Here is a 19,782-nt window from a genome sequence, read left to right as displayed (position 1 = left end):
AAAGGCCGGATCGATCGGTTTTCTAGCTACTTTGTAAACCCAAGTTTAAGGCTTGTTTTAAGTCTTTTATTGTTGCACTATGGGCCATAGGATTTGTGGTCCCTCAACTTCAAAGGCTGTCGGGTTCGTGACCCGAAACTTTTGTCTTTGAGTGGTTCCGAAAAGACTTTAAAACCCCTTGTTTCTTCTATTTCGGGTTAAGAAGGTAGGTTCTTCAATGTTGCTTTGCTTGCTAGTTAAGTGAGTTAATCCTTGGGTAGGTTTTATTGAATTTGGTAAGGGGTTGTGCTGTCGTTCATAACCCCCTACTTTTTGTACATTATGTAATTTTCTCCATTAATAAAAGGTACCACTCTTACTAGATTAAAAACAAAATATATATGTAACAACATATTTCACAAATTTTAATATTTTATTATTAAAAAAATTATAATACTTTTTAAAAACTAATTTTAAAAGTAGAGTTGAAAAAGATATTAAAGTTTTGATGCAGAGTTCAAATGGTTTTTTACACGTGGCAACTTGATTTTGGTTACATCAAAACAAGATGAAGCATCACACCCTGGTTTTGGGAACTTCATCGTTCTGAATTCTCCCCACTAGATTGATGCTTCTCATTTGGACTCCAAGGAATTCAAGTCTTTACGCGAGCTTTGTCTATTTGAACAGTCAAAACTTTGTCATAAAAGGATTTCACTTTCCACGCAAGGTTATATCAGGTAATTGTGTTGTAAATTGATAGCTTTTATATATGAATTTTGCCGTTCCCAAACTTGTCATTCCAGTTGTTTAAGACCACTTCCAGCAACCACTTGAAGAAACGGAAAATCTCATAGCATTGTTTTCAAGGACTGTAAATAACAACGGTATATAGATATAAGAAGGTTTGTGAAGAGAGTCAAAGAGCTGTCTTTATCCACCCACAAAAGGACTTTCTACTCTTATTTGCAATGGTGCCGATCTGCAAGGATACTCTCCATTTAACAAATCAATTTTGCATTTATGCACCATGATTCTTTTGCCGCAGGATTCATAGAAAACGTCACAAGGAAATCTTCCAGGGAATATCTGGTTGAATAAAACACCCACAAATGCCTTTCCCCTTAAAGATGTGAAGCAGGTGAGACACATTTTAGCATATGTGAAGGCAGCAAAAGATTACCTTGTATGGCAGGATAGTCTGAAAATTGACTCCAGCCATCTAGGCCGAAAACTTTATTGCTCATCCTGCTTGATTGAACACATCTGTCACAGCACAAGATGTTAAATACTGCATATTTTGATGCACCCAATTACTAGATTCATAATAGTCCTCTTTAATATAGCCTTCACTGTTTCTGCTCTGTCCTACTACAGATACCCATAAAAGAGAAAATGATAAGAAGAGAAAACCGTAGTCCTGAAATTCTTGTATTGGACAACTCTAAGGCCTTAACAGAAACCAGGATGCTAAAACAGTATATTTGGTGTATGTCATTGCAAATTGTAACATTCAATCTGCCTTCAGATTTAGAGGGACAGTTTTGTATGGCATATTGTTTTTTTTTTCGGGTAAGGAATATGTGTTCATTCTTAATCCAAGTAGTGCACTTCACCCATTCTTGGCCTCAATAATACTCGATTAGTTAGTCTTGAAACCTAGGAAAGAGATTTCTTTTCAAATGCTCAAACTTGATACCTAAAAGATACATACCTCTATTATATTATCAGTAACAGTTGGCAATGCTGATGTATAAACTCTAGCACTTGCCTTTTTTGCCTGGTCATAAGACAACAGAGTCTTAAGCATCCATTCTCATAGACAGATATATTAAATATATAAAAAAATTCTATTCATTTTTAACTTTCTGCTTTTAATCGTCTCCAATCGTTCCTGCGAGCTACAGATTAAATTCCATTGGCTTATGTATGCTTTTATCATATAAGTTGTGTGTTTAGTTCGTATTTCTTCAGTTTTTGGAGGTGCAAGGATATTGAAGCAATTTACCTGCTCTTCCCAATTTGTACAAAACGTTATTATAGACAGTAAAATTGTTTGTGTAAATAGCCCACAAATAGCTCCTGCCCAAAGTCCCTGAAACATCCAACAAAATCAGGAATCAGATATAACGCACACACAGAAACAAGAATTTTCTTCTATTTATAGATCAGCGTTCTAGCTTTTCAACCTACTGAGAGACAAGTGCTTTTGCTACAGTCGCTGGCAAGCCCTGAAATTGTTAAACCAGCCCTTCAATTTCAGAGGCCAGAGGCCGTAAGCCTGATTGTAAAACATTCTCCTGATAATAAAATTCTTGCCTGTGGATATTTCTCGACAAATTGTCAAGATTTTACCACAAAATCTGGGGTGTCTTATTTCTTTCAGTCATTATGATGAAAACCAATAATTGGTATCAGAGCCAGCTTGAAGAGATCTAGCCACGTAGAAAGAGGTTGCACGCAGCTGCACAGAGCACAGATTCAACTATGTGAGGAAGAAAGCAACTGTGCGTGAGTCCTCAGGCGCGCAGAGGGAGAGCCTGAGCAAAATCTGTGGCAGCAGAGTGGTAGTTTTTCTGCTGTTGTGAAGGCCAGCCTATGTATGAAAGTGGTCGTTGGGTGGAAGGGCCAGAAGCCGCAAACGTGGAGGAGCCCGTGACAAGTTTCCAAGCCACACCCACTGGATAAAGTTACGTCAAGCAGAGACTCGAACAGAAAAGCCAACCTTCGAATGGGGCCGCTGGGTCGAACACATACTCAAGTAGAAGCCATCGAGTGAGACCAAGTGGGGAGCCGCAGATCTTAGAGGAGATTTGAGTGCAGGCTGCTAACTTCAAGTTGCACCGAAGAGAATTTTTTTCCTATTAGCATAACAAAGGCGAGTTATGTAGTGGAAACATACCACAGCCGGAATGAAATCGGGTCTGAGTCCTATTGAGAAGCTGCAAGCAAGAAACTAGGTACACTTATGTTTTTTTTGAATGAATGAAACTCTGGAGTTTGTTAAAAAAAAGTTAACCCTAATTTCTAAAAAATATATATATATATATATAAACCAAGCCTGAAATGAGAATTTTGGGGCTTTGAAAAATGTAGTTTCTAACAGGATTTCAAAACCAGATTTAAGGTTTGTGAGGTTGGGTGTGTATGTATTTTTTTAATTGTGTTGAGGACAATGGCAAAGGTGACAAATATTAAATTAAAAGTTAGAAATTTTTTATGGAAAAACAACTTTGAATTGTGGAAACTTAAAATAAGGGATTTGCTAGTACAACAAGGGTTCCAAAAGGCATTCAAAGGCAGCTTGAACAAACCCGCAACAATAACCGATGAAGAGTGGGAGACCTAGATACTAGAGCCTTCAGTACAATTCGGTTATGCCTCGCTGATGATATCTTCTTTAACATCATTGAAGAAATAACAGTAGCAGGCTTGTGGATCAACTTAGAAGGCATTCATATGATGAAGTCATAACAAATCAGATCTACTTGACGAAGTGGCTATACAAGCTGAAAATGAAAGAAGGTACGAAAATTGTAGATCACTTGAATGTGTTTAATACTCTTATTTGCCAATTGGATAGTATGGATGTTAAAATCAATGGTGAAGATAAGGCAGTTACATTGTTGTGTTCATTGCTTGAATCATGGGATCATTTAGTAACCTCCATTAAACTAAAACTCTTGAATTTGATTATGTTGTTGGAGCTTTGTTGTTTATGAGGAGGAAATCAAGTATTGAAACCTCCACACCAAAAGCAATGGTGGCTAGAGGTTAGTCCAAGGAAAGAGGAGAAAAGTCGCAAGATACATCAAGATCAAATTCCAAAGGCAAAAAAAGTAAAATAACATGTTGATACTATAACAAGATTGGGTATCTCAAGAAGGATTGTTGGAAGAGACAAGAATCCAAGGATGACTCCAAAAATGAGGCAAATCCGGTTAAATCAAGCTCAAGTATAATTAACAAAGTTTTATCTATTAATATTGCTCCTCAATACAATAAAGATTGGTTGTTAGATTATGGTGTTTCTCGTCATTTATGTCCACACAAAAATTTGTTTTCTTCATATGAAATTTTTGATGGTGGAATTGTTCTTATGGAAAATAACATTTCTTGTAAGATTGTTGGGGTGGGATGTATCAAAATTAAAATGTTTGATGGTATTATAAGAATATGAACATATGCTAAGATGTGCCTATTACACTAAAGAAGAATTCAATTTCTTTGGGAGCTTTGGATTCTAGAGGCCATAATTTTACAAGTCAAGATAGAGTATTGAAAGTGTCCAAGGGCACTTTAGTGGTCATGAAGGCTACTAAGACAACAAACATTTACAAGTTGGATGAATGTACTCAGATCAACGAAGAAGGGGTGCCATCTGAGGAGTTGGCTGAATCCACTCGTTTATGGCATCAACAACTGAGTATTGATGAACCGCAAATAACTTCCAAATTTGAAATCTCTGAATTTGAATTTTTGCAAACATTGTATCTTTGGAAAGCATTGTAGACAAAAGTTTAAAGCAGACAATCATGTTAGTAAAGGAATTCTTGATTATATTCATTCTGATGTTTGGGGACCATCCCTACTATTTCTTTTGGAGGATCGTCATATTTTGTAACATTTATAGATGATTTCTCTAGAAAAGTGTGGGTTTATGTTTTGAAAAGAAAATTTGATGTGTTTAATACATTTAAACAATTTAGATTAATGGTAGAAAAGAAAACTAGCAAAACAATCGAGTATAAGAATGGATAACAAAGGAAAGTTCACTTTAGAATTCGAAAAGTATTGCAAAGAAGCTGGGATCATAAAACAAAACCCCCTATATGTACTCCCTAGTGAAATGGCATAGCAGAATGTATGAACAAGATTTTTCTAGAAAGAGAAAGAAGCATGCTAAGCATTGCCGATTTGCAACAAGAGTTGTGGGCAGAAACAACCATTACTGTTTGTTATCTTGTGAATTGATCACCATCGATCACAATAAATTATAAAATCGGTGAAGAGGTTTGGACGGTTCATCCATGTGATTATTCAAATTTAAAAACTTCTGGTTGTGAAGTTTACACACTTACTCCTAAGAATCCGTGTTCTAAATTAGACCCTAGATCAAAGAAATATATCTTTGTTGCTGATGATGATGTTGCTAAGGGATATAAATTGTGGGATCCTACTACGCACAAAATCATCATCAACAAAGACATGATATTTGATGAATCTCCTCTCATTAATTCAAATAATGTAGAAGATGTTTTGAAATGTGAATGGGTATAGAAACAAGTATTATTACATCAACAAATTCAGTTGGAAACCCAACCATCTATAGACACAAGGAAGCAAGAGGAATCTTCTGATGATAAAGAAGTTGCAAGTGCGAAAAACATTTAGGAAAATGTGCAAATTCCATAGCCAACACCGAGAAGATCTACATGGCAAAAAAATCCTCCTGAAAGGTATACCGATTTTACTTCCTCTATTGATTTGGATATTGACGAGAGGGGACCTTCTTGTTATTAGGAAGCAATAGGTGATATCAATAATGCCAAATGAAAGGTGACAATGAAAGAAGAAATGAATACTTTAGAGAAGAATAGAACTTGGGACCTGGCAAAACTTCTTAAAGATAGAAAGATTCTTGGATGTAAATGAGTGTACAAATTGAAGAAAGGAGTTGATAGTAATGTTGAAAGGTATAAAGTTAGGTTGGTCACAAAAGGTTACTCTCAGATGAAAGGTATAAATTTCCATGAAACCTTTTCGCTAGTCATTAAGCTTGTATATGTTAATTTTGTGTGGGCACTAGTTGCTTTGCTTGATTTTGAGTTAGAGCAATTATATGTGAAAGCAACATTTCTACATGGATATTTGGGCAAGGAGATATACATGGAAAAACTAGAAGGTTTTGTGCAACATCGCAAAAAAAAGATTAGTTTGCAAGCTCAAGAAATCAGTGTATGGCCTGAAGTAGTCACCCAAGAAGTGGTATGAGAAGTTTGATTCCTTCATGATGAGCCAAATCTATGCTAGAAATGAGTATGACCATTGTATGTACTTCAAAAGTTTGAATGGTGTATTCATTATCTTAATATTACACGTTGACAATATTCCTGTTATAAGCAAAAGCATTGACAGGGTCAACAAATTGAAGGTTTTGATAGCTACAACCTTTGATATGAAATATCTAGGAGCAACAAAGCAAATCTTGGACATTGAAATACATAGCGACAGAAAAAATAGTAAGCTCAAGTTTTCACAACAGAAGTATGTTGATAAAGTACTTGTAAAATTCAGAATGAATATGTGAAACCTATAAATATCCCTTTGGCTTCACATTTTAAGCTTTATTTAGGTTTGTGTCCTAGTAGTAAGGAATAAAATGATTATATGTCTCATGTACCTTATGCTAATGCAATAGGAAGTTTGATGTATGTGATGGGATGTACCAGACTAGATATTTCACGTGTAGTGGGTGTTTTTAACAAGTAAGTGGAAAATCCGAGAAAAGAACATTGGAATGTAGTGAAATGGGTGCTTCTGTATCGTAGAGGCACCAATAATTATTGCATTACATTTAATGGTTGTAATGATTATGTCCATAGCTATGTTGATTCAGATTTTGTAGGTGATTTGAACAAGAGGAGGTCAACTTTAGGTTATGTCTTTACTCTTGTACGGGGGAGTGTAATGTGCTCTTCAAATTAAATTGCCCAAGGAAGTATGTAGTAGCCTATTTAACCCCATAGGCTATAGTCATCTAGAAAGGGGGAAATCATTATTTGATGTTACTTAGGTAACTTTAGATAATAATAGCTAATTTGAGGCAAATGGAGGGAAACTTGTTAGCCACTCAAAATTGAAATTAGGAGGGGAAAACCCCGAAGGGAATCTATAAAAAAGAGAGAGAAGATTCGTTATGATCATCATGGATTGTTATACCTTTTGATTTTGGGTTGAGGCTCTTGGAGGGTTTTAAGACCCCTTTTTCTAATTGGTTTCAGTTGTGAAATATTCCACCCTTGCCAATCTCTCCACCATTCTTTGCTATAGGACCGAATTATGATTGGAGGATCATCTTTTTGAGGCAAGGAAGAGGTTGGAATCTTAGTTTTTGAGGAAACAAGGGTTGGACTAATCATTATGAGGCAGCGAGTCATATTTTGTGGCAAGCAAAGGCTAGACTCTCAATTCTCTATGGTCGTGAGGGTTGGAATCAACCCTGTAAGGCATCAGACCATTGTTCTGAGGCAGCGAGGAGGTTGGAAATCAATTCTTTGTGGCAGAGAGGTTGGAGAATCCTCTGAGATAACGGAGGTTGTTATTCCCCTTCTTTCTGAGATAGCGGGGGGTTGTATCTAGCTTGTTGAGGTAGTGAGAGGCCAATACTGACCAACCTAAGGTAGTGGCCAATTGAGGATCAATTTCTTGTGGTAGTGGATGATCAAGAGGCTATCTTTGAGGCCGCAAGTAACAGGAGGGGTTACAAACATGACGTTGCAAGGGTTTAAGGGGTGTCGGCTAACTAGGATATGAAGCAACTAGGGAAATTAATATTGCGGTGCAGCTAGCGAGGCCATCTGGTGTAATTTGTGATAACAGGTTGAGACAGGACCCTAATCTGTGATGTTCAACTACAGTCTAGTAAGCTATGTTTATGCTGTTATTTGTGGATCTTTGTAAGTTTATAATTGCTTGTTGAATCAACCCTAGTTTATAAACGATTGTTTGTGGAATCAACTAATTGCTTAAAGTCTTCACACTATTGTGTATCCAATTAAGAGCATCGATGTTTCATAGATTAATGAGTACTGTAATGTTGTTATGAAATACAATTCTTTCTTGTATTCATTGAAAACCCTAGCTCAAAATTGCATCCCAATGGCAATCTCCCCAAGAGGAATGTTACAGTGGTATCAGAGCTATGCATCTTGCTAGCTTGTGAGCATATGATCTTTGGATGCTCTTGGAGAATAGGGAAAATGTTATAGTCAAGAAAAAGAAGGGCACCCACAATTTAGTCATAGAAGATAGAGAAGAGTAGCCACCATAAATTAACCCCATTGACAGCTTGGGGGAGCTAGGAAGAGGGTAGCAAATAGCCCAATTGATGGCAGAAGGGAAACAACAGATGGCACAAGGACCCATTCATTTTTGTCTAGCACACAGACACGAGGTGACCCAGTGGTTTGTATGGGATCCTCGTATCAGTGTGTAGATGCCTCTACAATGGACATATATGGATTGCTTGAGGGCAAGCAATCTTGCGGTGGGAGGACTTGTAATGTCCCCATTTTTCAGTTTTCTCTATAGTATAGATGGATTTCCATGGTACGTGATGGCTACGTCACAGGAGCAGGATTCTGTCCTCAAGGGTCCCAGAGGGGGTTTTTAGGAGTTTTATGGGGTCTGACGATGTTCGCTTATTATTTTTTGTAGCATCAGATGTGTTCTAGCCACAGAATTTGGTGGAGAGTCTAGAATACATGAGATCTCCAAAACCCATACAGTGTTTCTGGAAATTCCACCTAAAGATGACTTAATTAGATTATTAACCAATTTTTTTAATGTTTCCTAAGTCTAAACTTAGGAAAATTGGTTAATTAATCAAAATTAATTAAGTCAAGGTGAGAATTCTCTAGAAACTCACATGGATCGATCCAGAAATGATCTGAGCCATCGATTAAAATTTAATCTTGGTCGTTGGAGTCCCAACATGAAGATAAAAGAAGGGATCGATGTGGTGATGGAGAACACACCAAAGTCACTTGGAGAGTTCGATTTCCTAAAGTAGCAACAGTCAGTTGTCGGAGAGTTCAATTTTCAATGAGGAAGCAGAGACAGTGAGGGGTAGAGACAGTGATCCTGAGGAAGTTTTCTAGATCTGGAGAGGCATCAACAAGGAGGTTGAGTTATTCCCAGTGAGATAGCGCAGAGGACTGTGCAGTTGTTTCAGAAAAGCAATTCAATTTGGTTGGAGGAAAAATCGATTCAGCTTCCAAAGGCTGGGAAAGCCTTCCAGAGGGCTAGAGAATCAGTTTCCTCAGCAGAGACAAGAAAAGCGACTTCATTAGAGGCATTTATGGGCTTAGACATCCAAGGGTCTACGCAGAGGGTCCAAGAGGACGAATTTTCAGAAGGGAAGTTGTGTCAAGGTTGCTTGTGGAAGAAGGGAAATTGCCTTAAATAAATTTGGCCAAATTTTCTTGCTGTGGATTGCCAGTTTTAGGCATCCAAATTGTATTCAAAATTTCACTGCTGCTTAATAATAAAAACCCTCACTGTTGCATTGATTTTCCCAAGTTGGGTTTTTCCGAGGACATTTGTCCAAAAATAACAATGTCATTTTTTATTATGTGTGTGTCTAGATTTTCTCAGTTTCCAGCGCTATTTTCTTCCGTAGTTTTATTTGTGAAGGCTGCAGCATGATTTATTTGATGTTTGCCATAGCAAATAAGTTGTTAAAATAATTAACAATTTGAAAAATAAATTCCAGTTGCAACTATAGGATTTTAGTTTTTAAATTTTCACATCACTTGGCATATTCCATCATTAGGATCATTTCCGCACAACTTGTTTTGGTTTCGTTGCATTCCGATAATTCTTATAAAATGAGTTTATTATAGAGCATAACTAATTACGCTTAAGGTGGCATTCCTAGAGGAATATTTGATGGAACACCTTAGTATAATAACTCGTTGGAACTGGAACAAGAAGATATACAGGATGGGATGTTGAGAAGTGACTTCCAGCGGCCAGAGGAAGTATGGTGGGCAATTGATCATTTTCCCAAATTAAAAAGTGACTTTAATTAGTCACTTAATTAAATAAAAGAAAAGAGAAAAGATTAATTAAGGGGAAAGGGCCAAAAGTGACTTAAGTAAATTAGAAATAAATTAAAGTCACTTAAGATGAAGTTAAAGAGGAGATTCTAGAATAATAATAAAATAATAAAATAAAATACTTTTAGAAAATTGAGATCTATCTATCGGGTGTTTTGAAGGAGAACGAAAAATTCATTTGGGACATCTTGGATTTATGTATCTCTATTTGTGAGATTTTTTGAGAACTTGGTTCTCGGGATTCAGGTAGCCCTCGGATGGAAACCCTCGAGTGATTTAGTGAGAGTGGGCGAGAACCCATCTCTTCCCTTAGTGAATTCATTCAAAATTCACAGGTGCATTCATCAGATCAATTGTTATAAGGGTCGATGTGGCATTATTGTAGATCTCTTTGGGGCCATCACCTCAGCCATATTCCTGTTTCTTGTACCAACATATTTCCATATTAAATAAAATAAGGTTGAGATTCTCTACATGTTTATCTTGTTTATTCTTCGGTCGCAAATTATATTTTCCAGTTTTGGTTGTTAAGTCTTATGGTTCAATCTGCGTAAATTGTTTGTCAAATTGATGGTGTAAATTTTTGAAGCAATATCCATAGTAATCAACAAATTTATAACTTGGTATATTATAGCCTACTCAATCCAAGATAACTTCGCCTCTTTGCTAGTCTCGCTTTAGTTGGCTTGATGTAGCATTTTCTTGCTCTCACTACCAAATATTGTGCTCCACTAAATCCCAACTTGTGCCAATCAAAATTGTATCTCTCCTTTGGCTCAAACCTCCTATTAAAGAGATCAAACCCTACTCAAGCGAAATCCTTGATCTCAACGGTTGAGATTAGATCTCACTTTACTGAGATCAACGACTATGACTTAATCTATCATTGACTTTTCTTTTTTAATAAAAAGGTAACCAACATTTAAATTAAATTGTCATCTAAAGTCTTGACTTAGGAAATCCATTAATTAATTGTCGCGGGGGATAATTAAGGGGACTTGTTGCATGTCATGGCACCTGATCCATGCAAAATCACCTTTCAAGCTACGATATTAACATTTTTTTCCTCAAGAGTTTAGGAGTGGCCACCCTATTAGGGTTTTAATCCTCAAGAAATCAGGGGTGTCCTATGGGTGACTAGAATGTGGGGGAAGGCACTAGCATTCAGTTGTGTAGTGGAGGTGATGCATCTCTAGAGAATTGTGTACTCTTAGCTTGTTTTTGGCTTTTTGTCAATGGTGGATAAATTTGTGGTGTATCAGCTCTGTGGTGATTTTGTTCCCTAGGATCGCATCGCTATAATGCAAGAGAGTTTTTGCTAGATCTACTATTGCAAGAGAGGATGTGCTATATCTATTTCGACTATGATCATTATCTCCTTGTATATTTCGACGACAATCATTATTTGCTTGTATATTTCGATTATGATAATTATCTACTTGTTTATTGACATTGATTATGGTAAGGCTTCAACACTAGTTGCACCCTGTGTGTACCAACACTGATGGGGGTACTGGAAGCTAAAGGTTGAGCGGTGGACCACAATGGCTAGCATACTCACAAGATTGGATCTATTAGTGTATTGTTCTCTTGTGGTGGCTCAAAAGCATTGCCTCATTTACGATCGGTTGTTGCTAACTGTACATCCAGCTTTTGTGTGTGGATTGGTGGTTGGTTTTGCTGGTTCTCCTCCAGCTTTGGCCCTAGTTAGATTTTGGTGTCCTTTGTCTATGCCCTAGCCCTTGCATGGGATCCTAGGTTTTGTATCCAGCTCTTTGTATATGGCCTTAGGAGTATGCCATTCCCATACCCTCTATCCATTGTTATTAGGGGATTGATTATCTTCAGATGCATGCTGTTCCCTTGCATGTGGTTGGTGCTTTGTAAAAGAACAATTTCTTTGGTTTTGTTGCTTGCTCCTCTAGGGATACCTGTTGATAGCTTGCTTGTGCCTGTGAATGTTTGTTTTTTTAATGAAGTTTAAAGGAAGCATTTTCATAAAAAACAAAAGACAAGTATACCTAAAACTGTTGCTTCCCCTTTTAATTAACTATGGAATAGAAAAGGCATATCCATTAAGTCCTGGAGTAAAGAGGAATTAAATCTGCTGAATGAGAATCTTACTGGGAATTAAATCTGCTTACTGAGGAAGTAATATTAATGAGAATTTTGAATCTCTCCGAACCTCCACCATGTCTTTTATGATTGTGCTTTTGCTTGCTGCAAAAATTTTGAGAAAGATATTATCTGGTTCATTTCTTCAAATTGGCATCTTAAAATTGGAAGTGGCATCTACCGGTGTGGTATTGGACAACTAAAGCAAAAATTGTTCATTCTCCATTTCTTTCAAACCTTCAGTTTATGTTTACTATAAGGTTGCACATCATGGAAAAAAAGAAATGATTATCCTTCATGGGACAGTAGAGAGCTCCGTAACTTTGAGTTAAAAGGCATGGTTTCCTTTCTTGTTTTATAGGTATTTATCTGTAAGGACATGGATGAAGATGGACTAGAAATCTTTTGTTAGGCCTTGGTTGTTCAAGGACTGACATTTCAAGACTCCTCAAAAGACCAGTTTGGGATGGTTTTAACACTCTGGCATCAAGATCAATTGAAGCTAGATTAGGATGTTGAAGAAAATTAAAATGAGTTAACAGATGACAATGGCCAATTTCAGGGTGCATTCTGAATAGTCAATTTGGAAGAGAAACAACCTGAATCAGATTGTGGACCCTCCCCTTATTGGCAATAGAACCTAGACAAAGAACCCATTGGAGCAGATATATACCATAGAATACAGGGGTTGGAAATGAGACTCACATTTTTGATCCAGAAAAATAATTTGAATATTTAAACTTGGAGTTTCTCCTTCAGATATTCTCTTTCAAGACTGTTATAATGGAATGACAGTTGTTGTATAACAGCCCCCCGGGTTGGATTTTTTGTTCAGTTTCTGTACATGGACTTTGTAATGTTGATGTCATGAGTCTTTTAATGTTGATGACATGGTTGATTCTGCTAGCTATTAGAATTGTTACTCAAAATAGCTACTAGTTCTGTAACCTGTTTTGAGATCATTGATAATGCTGGATTTATGTATTGGCAGATGATAGTTTTGCAGCTTGCTCCTATCTTTGTACTGTTATTACTCATAGCTCTGAATGATCGTACTAGTGGAGTCAGATAATAGTTTTTCTCCTATCTTTGTACTGTTATTACTCATAGCTCTGAATGATCGTACTAGTGGAGTCAGATATTAATATTTTGACTGCTACTAGAGGGTCAGCATTTGATATTTATCCATCTCATCTCCTAGATTTTTTGTTATTTCCCTTTTCAAACAAGAAAAAATCAAATCATCCAGGCATATTAGTTGTCAGTTCTATGTGGGATCTTAAGCATCTATTTCAGAGACCCTTCTCAATGATGAGGAGCAACGGTTTTAGGCGGGAGGTGAAATATCAACAAATGTGTAATATATTATATCTATGGGCTATGAGAAAATGGAAATTTGATAAACATTGCAAGAACCACAGTATAAAACTAATGTTTCATTTGTTCTCCCATTCTTCTAAAGCATGAATTTGCTCATCTGAAAAGAGTTGAAAATTTGATTAAAAGTTGCCATCCATACCCTACTCCATATTTAAAGGACAAATTCAGTATCTTAAAATCAAGGAGAGAGATAACTGACCCTGGCACCAACATGTAGTACAAAGGCCAAAATGACAGCTACAGGAATTCCAACCACATAGAATGCCCCAAAATTTGCATAGGCACCCAACTCTTGCCATCCGCATCCTCTAGCAATACCTGGGGAAGTACTGAAGTTTCAGAAAAGTTGAAAACATGACCTCTGAAGGTGTGTTTCTGTTTTTAGAGAGATTACTTTTCTATCTAAACGATTCAAACATCATTTCCAGCTCTGATGAAATCTATGAGAAAGGTTATCTACCTGATAGAACAGCTTGAATGGCATCCAAAAGTGTTGAGGGCGCAAGCAGCGGCATCATCCCTGAAATGTAGTCAACTACCTCTACTTCATTGCTATAAACATAGCCCCATACATTTCTAACAGCCAATAAAATAGACCCTATCATGAGGGCCTCCATGGCTGCCATACAAACCCCAACACACACTGATAACTGGGCAGTGCGTGAGCGTCCAGCTCCTAGTTCATTGGAAACTCGTGTACTGCATTGCAAAAATGTTAATATGGAAAATAGACTAGAATACAATATTGGCAGCTTAATATCCTTGAAGATTTCTTTATTTTAAAGAGGATTTTGAATCAGTTGTACCAACCTTATAGCAGCACCCAGGCCAAAGGGGATCATATATGTAAGTGAAACAGTGCTAAGACTGCAAAGAATTAAAAGTGAGCTGTGAGAAAATAAAGTAACTACTGGCTCTAGAAAAGCAGTTGTCGTTATCTGCTTAATGTTTAGGAAATTTGTCAAATGACATACCAGATGGAGATAATGGAGATCTCAAGTTCAGGCTTAGGCAACAAACCGGAGAGGAGAACAAGCATTTCATAAGACCAGAACTCCAAGCTATTGACAAACATAGAAATATTAATTTAGGAACAGAATATAATAGCATAATTAACAATATCGAGTGTAGTATAATACATAAATTGATTCCTAATGGAGATTATTTCAAAAATTTGAACACGCTGAAGAAGAAGAACAAGAAAAATGGTACATGAGATTGAAAAAATGTCTAATTTCTTTTAATCAACCAAATTCTGCAGCCAAAGAGAAAAGGTTCATAATATACCAAAGCATTAATGCAGACGGGATAGCAAGCTTAAGAAAGTGTGTAATATCATATAAAGCTTCCCTTGAGAAGGATGTCCATGTCGTCTTGCATGCAGGGGAAAATATAACATAAAGTGATAGAATTGCCACATTCAGCCAATTGGAAATGCTGTTTGCCAGTGCAGCTCCTTTATTACCTAATCCAACTTTGAATACCAATGCCCAACAAACAGGGACATGAAAACAAAGAGTTATTGAACTGCTTAACATCATCGGTAAGACAACACCTTGTGATTGAAGAAATTTCACAAGGGGTTGAAGAACCGCAGAAGCAAACAAGCTAGGAATCGACCATCTTGCAAATTTCCCTGCTTCAAAAGATATTAAAGGGTCTTGGTCAAGGGCTACAAGAAGGTGTCCCATATATGCCCATAACACAGCAATTGGTATGCTCACGCAAAAGAGAACAAAAATTCCTCTCTGCAGTTGAATCCCAAGCAAATGATATTGCTTTGCTCCATATGCCTGTCCACAAAGTGTCTCCAATGCACCTGCCATCCCCATCTGTTCATAGACACGAGTAACAAAAGGATATCTGATCAGTCTAACGTTGAGGACTATTGAAATTTGAAAGATCCATTTCTCACTTCCAACCTAATGAAGTGTATTAACTTACATATCATTCTCCAAACAAAATATTGAACCTGATAAGCTTGTATTTAAAGCAACCATAGAGTTAAAACTGTATTAAGAACCACTTTTAACTGACAAGTGAATTGAGATGGATTTCATGCACACTTTTATGCAGGTTACCTTAGGAGCCTGTCAAGCATACGGCTATGTGCTAAACGTAATGTTTAGAAAAACTCCTTTTTTATGCCTCTATAAATGATTTTTCAACGATGCAGGGGCATCTAATTTGTGAAAGAAATATTAATGTTATTACTAGTTGCGCATGTAAAATGTAAAAGTATTGTTAACCTATCCTCATAGATAAGGAATAATAAGTGAGTAATCCAAGTGCAAGTTCCTGTATGTACCACTAGTGGTAAAAAAACGAAAGAATTTGTTTGAGAGCTTATCTCAAGGAGGTGGAATAGATGGGATTGCTAGTGCATAAGGGAACACCTCCATGTTAGTTTTCTAAAGTAGAAAAATTGTTAGAGAATCTTATCAATAAGGATTTTATATACATGGCCTTGTACTTCTTTTGTAATTATAATACAAATTTTAGATTTTTCTTCTATGTAGTTAAGAAACAAAGGAAATATTGGAATATTATAATTATTTCCGTTAATGAATCTAGAAGCTCTAGATCTAGTTTCCTTATGGACTCATAGTTTCAATAACCCATGATATTTGTTGTGATGAAACTTATATAAAGACTTGTGAACTCTATTTTCAATGGCTTCAAATGGCCAGGCTCAGCTTAAATGGCCAAGGATACAACGATGAAGTTGTGATGAGCTGTAGCTCATCCATGTGGTTGTTTTATTGTTATTGGTTAATATTTCTATCTTGCATCATTTTTAATCCTAACAACTGGTATTAGACTGTAGGATGTTTTGAGAGAGAGATTGCAAAAATTTTGAGCTAGAGAAGTTGTTTTCCCGTTGTGTCTGTGCAGGAGGAATATATTGTTGCTAGTTGCAGATGGTTCAGATCTTAGAAGAAAGCTGAATATTGTTGTGTTTTACAGGTGGTGCTAAGATCATGAAGGTGTTGCAGAAGTTTCTGTTCACGTCTGCTTCTATAGAGATCAGATCTATGATTGTGAGAAACAAGCGTGGATATGCTAGATTCTACATGCACAACTAATGATAACATTCATATTTTTTTCACAAATTAAATGCCCCTATATGGTTGAAAAATCATTTATAGAGGCACCAAAAAGGAGCTTTTCTAAACCTTACATTTAGCACATCTTTCTTTTGGCTTCTTTGTCCCTGATGATGTGTGGAGTGTACACCCAAGTAGGACACCACTTTTGCTCACACACCGTTTATATACAGAAGCAATATCCAGCCAAAATGTAGTGCTTTGTTTAATTGTTGGAGTTTCCCATTTGGCTAAAATCCAGTCCAGAGACTAACAGTATAAATATCTAGAGATGTTTGCAAACTTACTGGAGAAATCTCAGCTCGAAACAAATTCACGAGATCATGATCTGTGCTATTCAAAATTCAGAAGAGATTAAAGGGTCGACTCTTAGATCATGACAATAAGTCGTGTCATTATCATTAAAGAAGTTGTGTAGCTAGAAATTATCATTTGGACTTGCGTTTATTATTGCCATAAACCCTAGCCGAGAATAGAGAATTCACTTGTGAGTGTGTGGCTTTAGATCCATAGAGCGCATGAAATTGATCCGTGAAATGTAGTAGTGGATTCTGAATGAAGAGGAGATCACAGAGGTCGTGGAGTGAGTGCTTGTTTATGTTGGTGAAATAGAAGAAAAAGAGGAAAGAACTACACACATTCAGTTAATATTGACCAAGAAAACACCATAACTAACTGGAAACCAAACACACAAATAGACACAGGATTTACGTGGTAAAACCTCGACAATGTGTCAAGGAAACATCCACGGGGCAAGGGATTGGAATGTATTATTCAGCAATGATTCTCTTCACTTACATTTCATGGGCATTCACTAGTTTTATATCATCGACCTCCGTTACATAACTGACAATTCGGTATAAAACTGAATAATTACATTTTACCCAAAATTACTAATTCGTTGTCAAACTAACAAACTCCACCTTGACAACAATTTTCCTAATCCCTTGCCCATGCCCATTCATCATCTTTTCTGCAAGCCAAGAGAAGCTAAACACCACCGCAGCTTCTCTATTGTAACTGGCTTTGTGAACATGTCTGCACAATTCTCTCGCGTATGGACCTTTTGAAGAGCTACTTTTCTGCCATCGATCACATGTCTCAGAAAATGATACCTTACATCAATGTGCTTGGTTCTGCTGTGATAAGCAGGATTTGTAGCCAAGTGAATAGCGCTTTGACTGTCACAAAGTACATTCACTTTCTCTTGCGTCCTTCCAATCTCATCGAGCAGACCCTTTAACCAGATTGCTTCTTTACTGGCATCTGAAGCAGTTATATATTCAGCTTCGGTAGTGGACAACGCAACTGTTTCTTGAAGCTTTGACATCCAACTAATTGCTCCACCTGCAAGAGTAAAGACATAACCTGTAGTAGATCTTCTTTTGTCCAAATCACCTGCATAGTCAGCATCTACATATCTGCAGACTGATCCTTCACTACCATTAAAGACGATGCAATGGTCACTTGTGCCTCTTAGATATCGAAGCACCCATTTCACTGCTTGCCAATGTTCTTTACCTGGATTTGCCATGAACCTGTTGACAACCCCAACTGCATGTGAAATGTCAGGTCTTGTAGATACCATCGCATACATTAAGTTGCCTACAACATTTGCATATGGTACATGAGACATATATTGCTTTTCTTCATCAGCTCTAGGACTCAAAACCGAAGAAAGCTTAAAATGGGAAGTAAGTGGAACATTAACAGGTTCCACATTGTTCATAGAGAACTTTTCAAGTACTTTCTCCACATACTTCTGCTGTGATAACCAAAGCTTACCATTTTTCCTGTCTCTATGTATCTCCATGCCCAAGATATGTTTTGCTGCTCCAAGATCCTTCATATCAAACGTCCTAGAGAGTTGAGCCTTTAACCTGTTGATCTCTTCCATGCTTTTGCTTGCAATAAGCATATCGTCAACATACAAAGCTAAGATAATGAATATGCCATTGAAACTTTTGAAGTACACACAATGATCATACTCACTTCTTATAAAGTTCTGGCTCACCATGAAGGAATCAAACTTCTTGTACCATTGTCTAGGAGACTGCCTCAGACCATACAATGATTTCCTGAGCTTGCAAACTAATCTTCTGCTGCGACCTCGTACAAAACCTTCTGGTTGTTCCATATATATCTCTTCGTTCAAATCACCATGTAGAAAAGCTATTTTAACATCTAACTGTTCTAACTCAAGATTAAGCAACGCAGTTAGTGCCAACACAGTACGTATAGAAACAAGTTTTACAACTGGAGAAAAAATCTCATGAAAGTCTATACCTTCAACCTGAGAATACCCTTTTGCTACCAGTCGTGCCTTATACCTTTCGATACTTCCATCAACTTTCCGTTTGAGCTTGAAGACCCATTTACATCCAACAACACTTCTCCCTTCAGGAAGCTCTAGAAGATCCCAGGTATTGTTCTTGGCTAAGGAGTCCATTTCTTCTTCCATAGCCATTTTCCATTTCTCGCTATCTGTATCATCTACTGCTTCCAAGTTCCTGATAACAAGAGGGTTCCCCATCTTTAGTAATCAAAGCAAAAGATGAAGCAGAATCTTCATACCTTTTGGGAGTTTTCCTTTCCCTTGTAGACCTTCTCAGAGCGACTGGTTGCTGAACTGGTTCAGAAACTTGCACTGGTTCAGAAGCTTCAATGGCTTCCTTTGTGTCTTCAACACCTTTTTCTCCAGAAGTCTCTCCTTCCTTTCGACTGTTACCGAAAGGTCTAGCCTCCAATTGAACTTGTTGATTCGGCGATACCTGTTCCTGTTCAATTCTTTCAACACTTGATTTTAACAGAGAGGATTCATCAAATGTTACATCTCTACTAATGACTATCTTTCGCAATGTAGAATCCCACAACCTATATTCTTTCACTGCATAGTCATACCCAACAAAGACATAACATTTCGACTTTGGATCTAATTTTGAACGCTGATTTTTCGGAATATGAGAATAAGCATCACAGCCAAATATCCTCAAATGTGAATAGTCACAAGACTGACCTGTCCAAACTTCTTCAGGAATTTTACAATCAATTGCTACTGAAGGTGATCTATTAACTAAATAACAAGCAGTAGATACTGCTTCTGCCCACAACTCCTTTTGCAAGTTAGCATTGCTGATCATGCTTCTGGCTCTTTCCATAAGAGTCCGATTCATACGCTCAGCAACACCATTTTGCTGAGTATAAACAGCAGTTTTGTGTCTAACAATTCCCTCATCCTTATAGTATTGTTCAAATTCAACTGAAGTGAACTCACCACCATTGTCAGTTCTTAGACATTTAATAGATTTGCCTGTTCTTTTCTCTACCATTACTTTAAATTGTTTAAAGACATTTAATAC

At 37.0% G+C, this 19,782-nt stretch overlaps 1 protein-coding gene across 8 annotated transcripts in view; it reads right to left on the bottom strand.

Moving 5' to 3' along the window:
• Positions 1 to 723: 723 nt before the first annotated feature.
• The window catches only part of LOC149179325 (protein DETOXIFICATION 16-like), a 28,725-nt gene continuing 9,666 nt past the window's right edge, over positions 724 to 19,782 (bottom strand). For 7 of the 8 annotated variants that reach the window (XM_089420595.1, XM_089420600.1, XM_089420594.1 and 4 more), the window contains exons 3-10: positions 14,604 to 15,148; positions 14,291 to 14,377; positions 14,127 to 14,183; positions 13,777 to 14,015; positions 13,516 to 13,634; positions 1,988 to 2,074; positions 1,694 to 1,759; positions 724 to 1,245 (exon numbers count right to left, since the gene is read on the bottom strand). In XM_089420595.1, coding sequence (XP_089276721.1) covers positions 1,216 to 1,245; positions 1,694 to 1,759; positions 1,988 to 2,074; positions 13,516 to 13,634; positions 13,777 to 14,015; positions 14,127 to 14,183; positions 14,291 to 14,377; positions 14,604 to 15,148 — 1,230 coding nt within the window. In that variant the 3' untranslated portion in view covers positions 724 to 1,215. The remainder of the gene's footprint in view (positions 1,246 to 1,693; positions 1,760 to 1,987; positions 2,075 to 13,515; positions 13,635 to 13,776; positions 14,016 to 14,126; positions 14,184 to 14,290; positions 14,378 to 14,603; positions 15,149 to 19,782) is intronic. The other variant, XR_016258264.1, reaches the window with a different exon arrangement.

Source organism: Pinus tabuliformis, chromosome 4_1, assembly GCF_031772625.1.
Source record: "Pinus tabuliformis cultivar Carrire ecotype Pingquan chromosome 4_1, CPIR1, whole genome shotgun sequence".
Taxonomy (NCBI): Eukaryota; Viridiplantae; Streptophyta; class Pinopsida; order Pinales; family Pinaceae; genus Pinus; species Pinus tabuliformis.
Note: the sequence above shows the minus strand (reverse complement) of the source record. Positions and strands in the feature narration are given on the sequence as shown.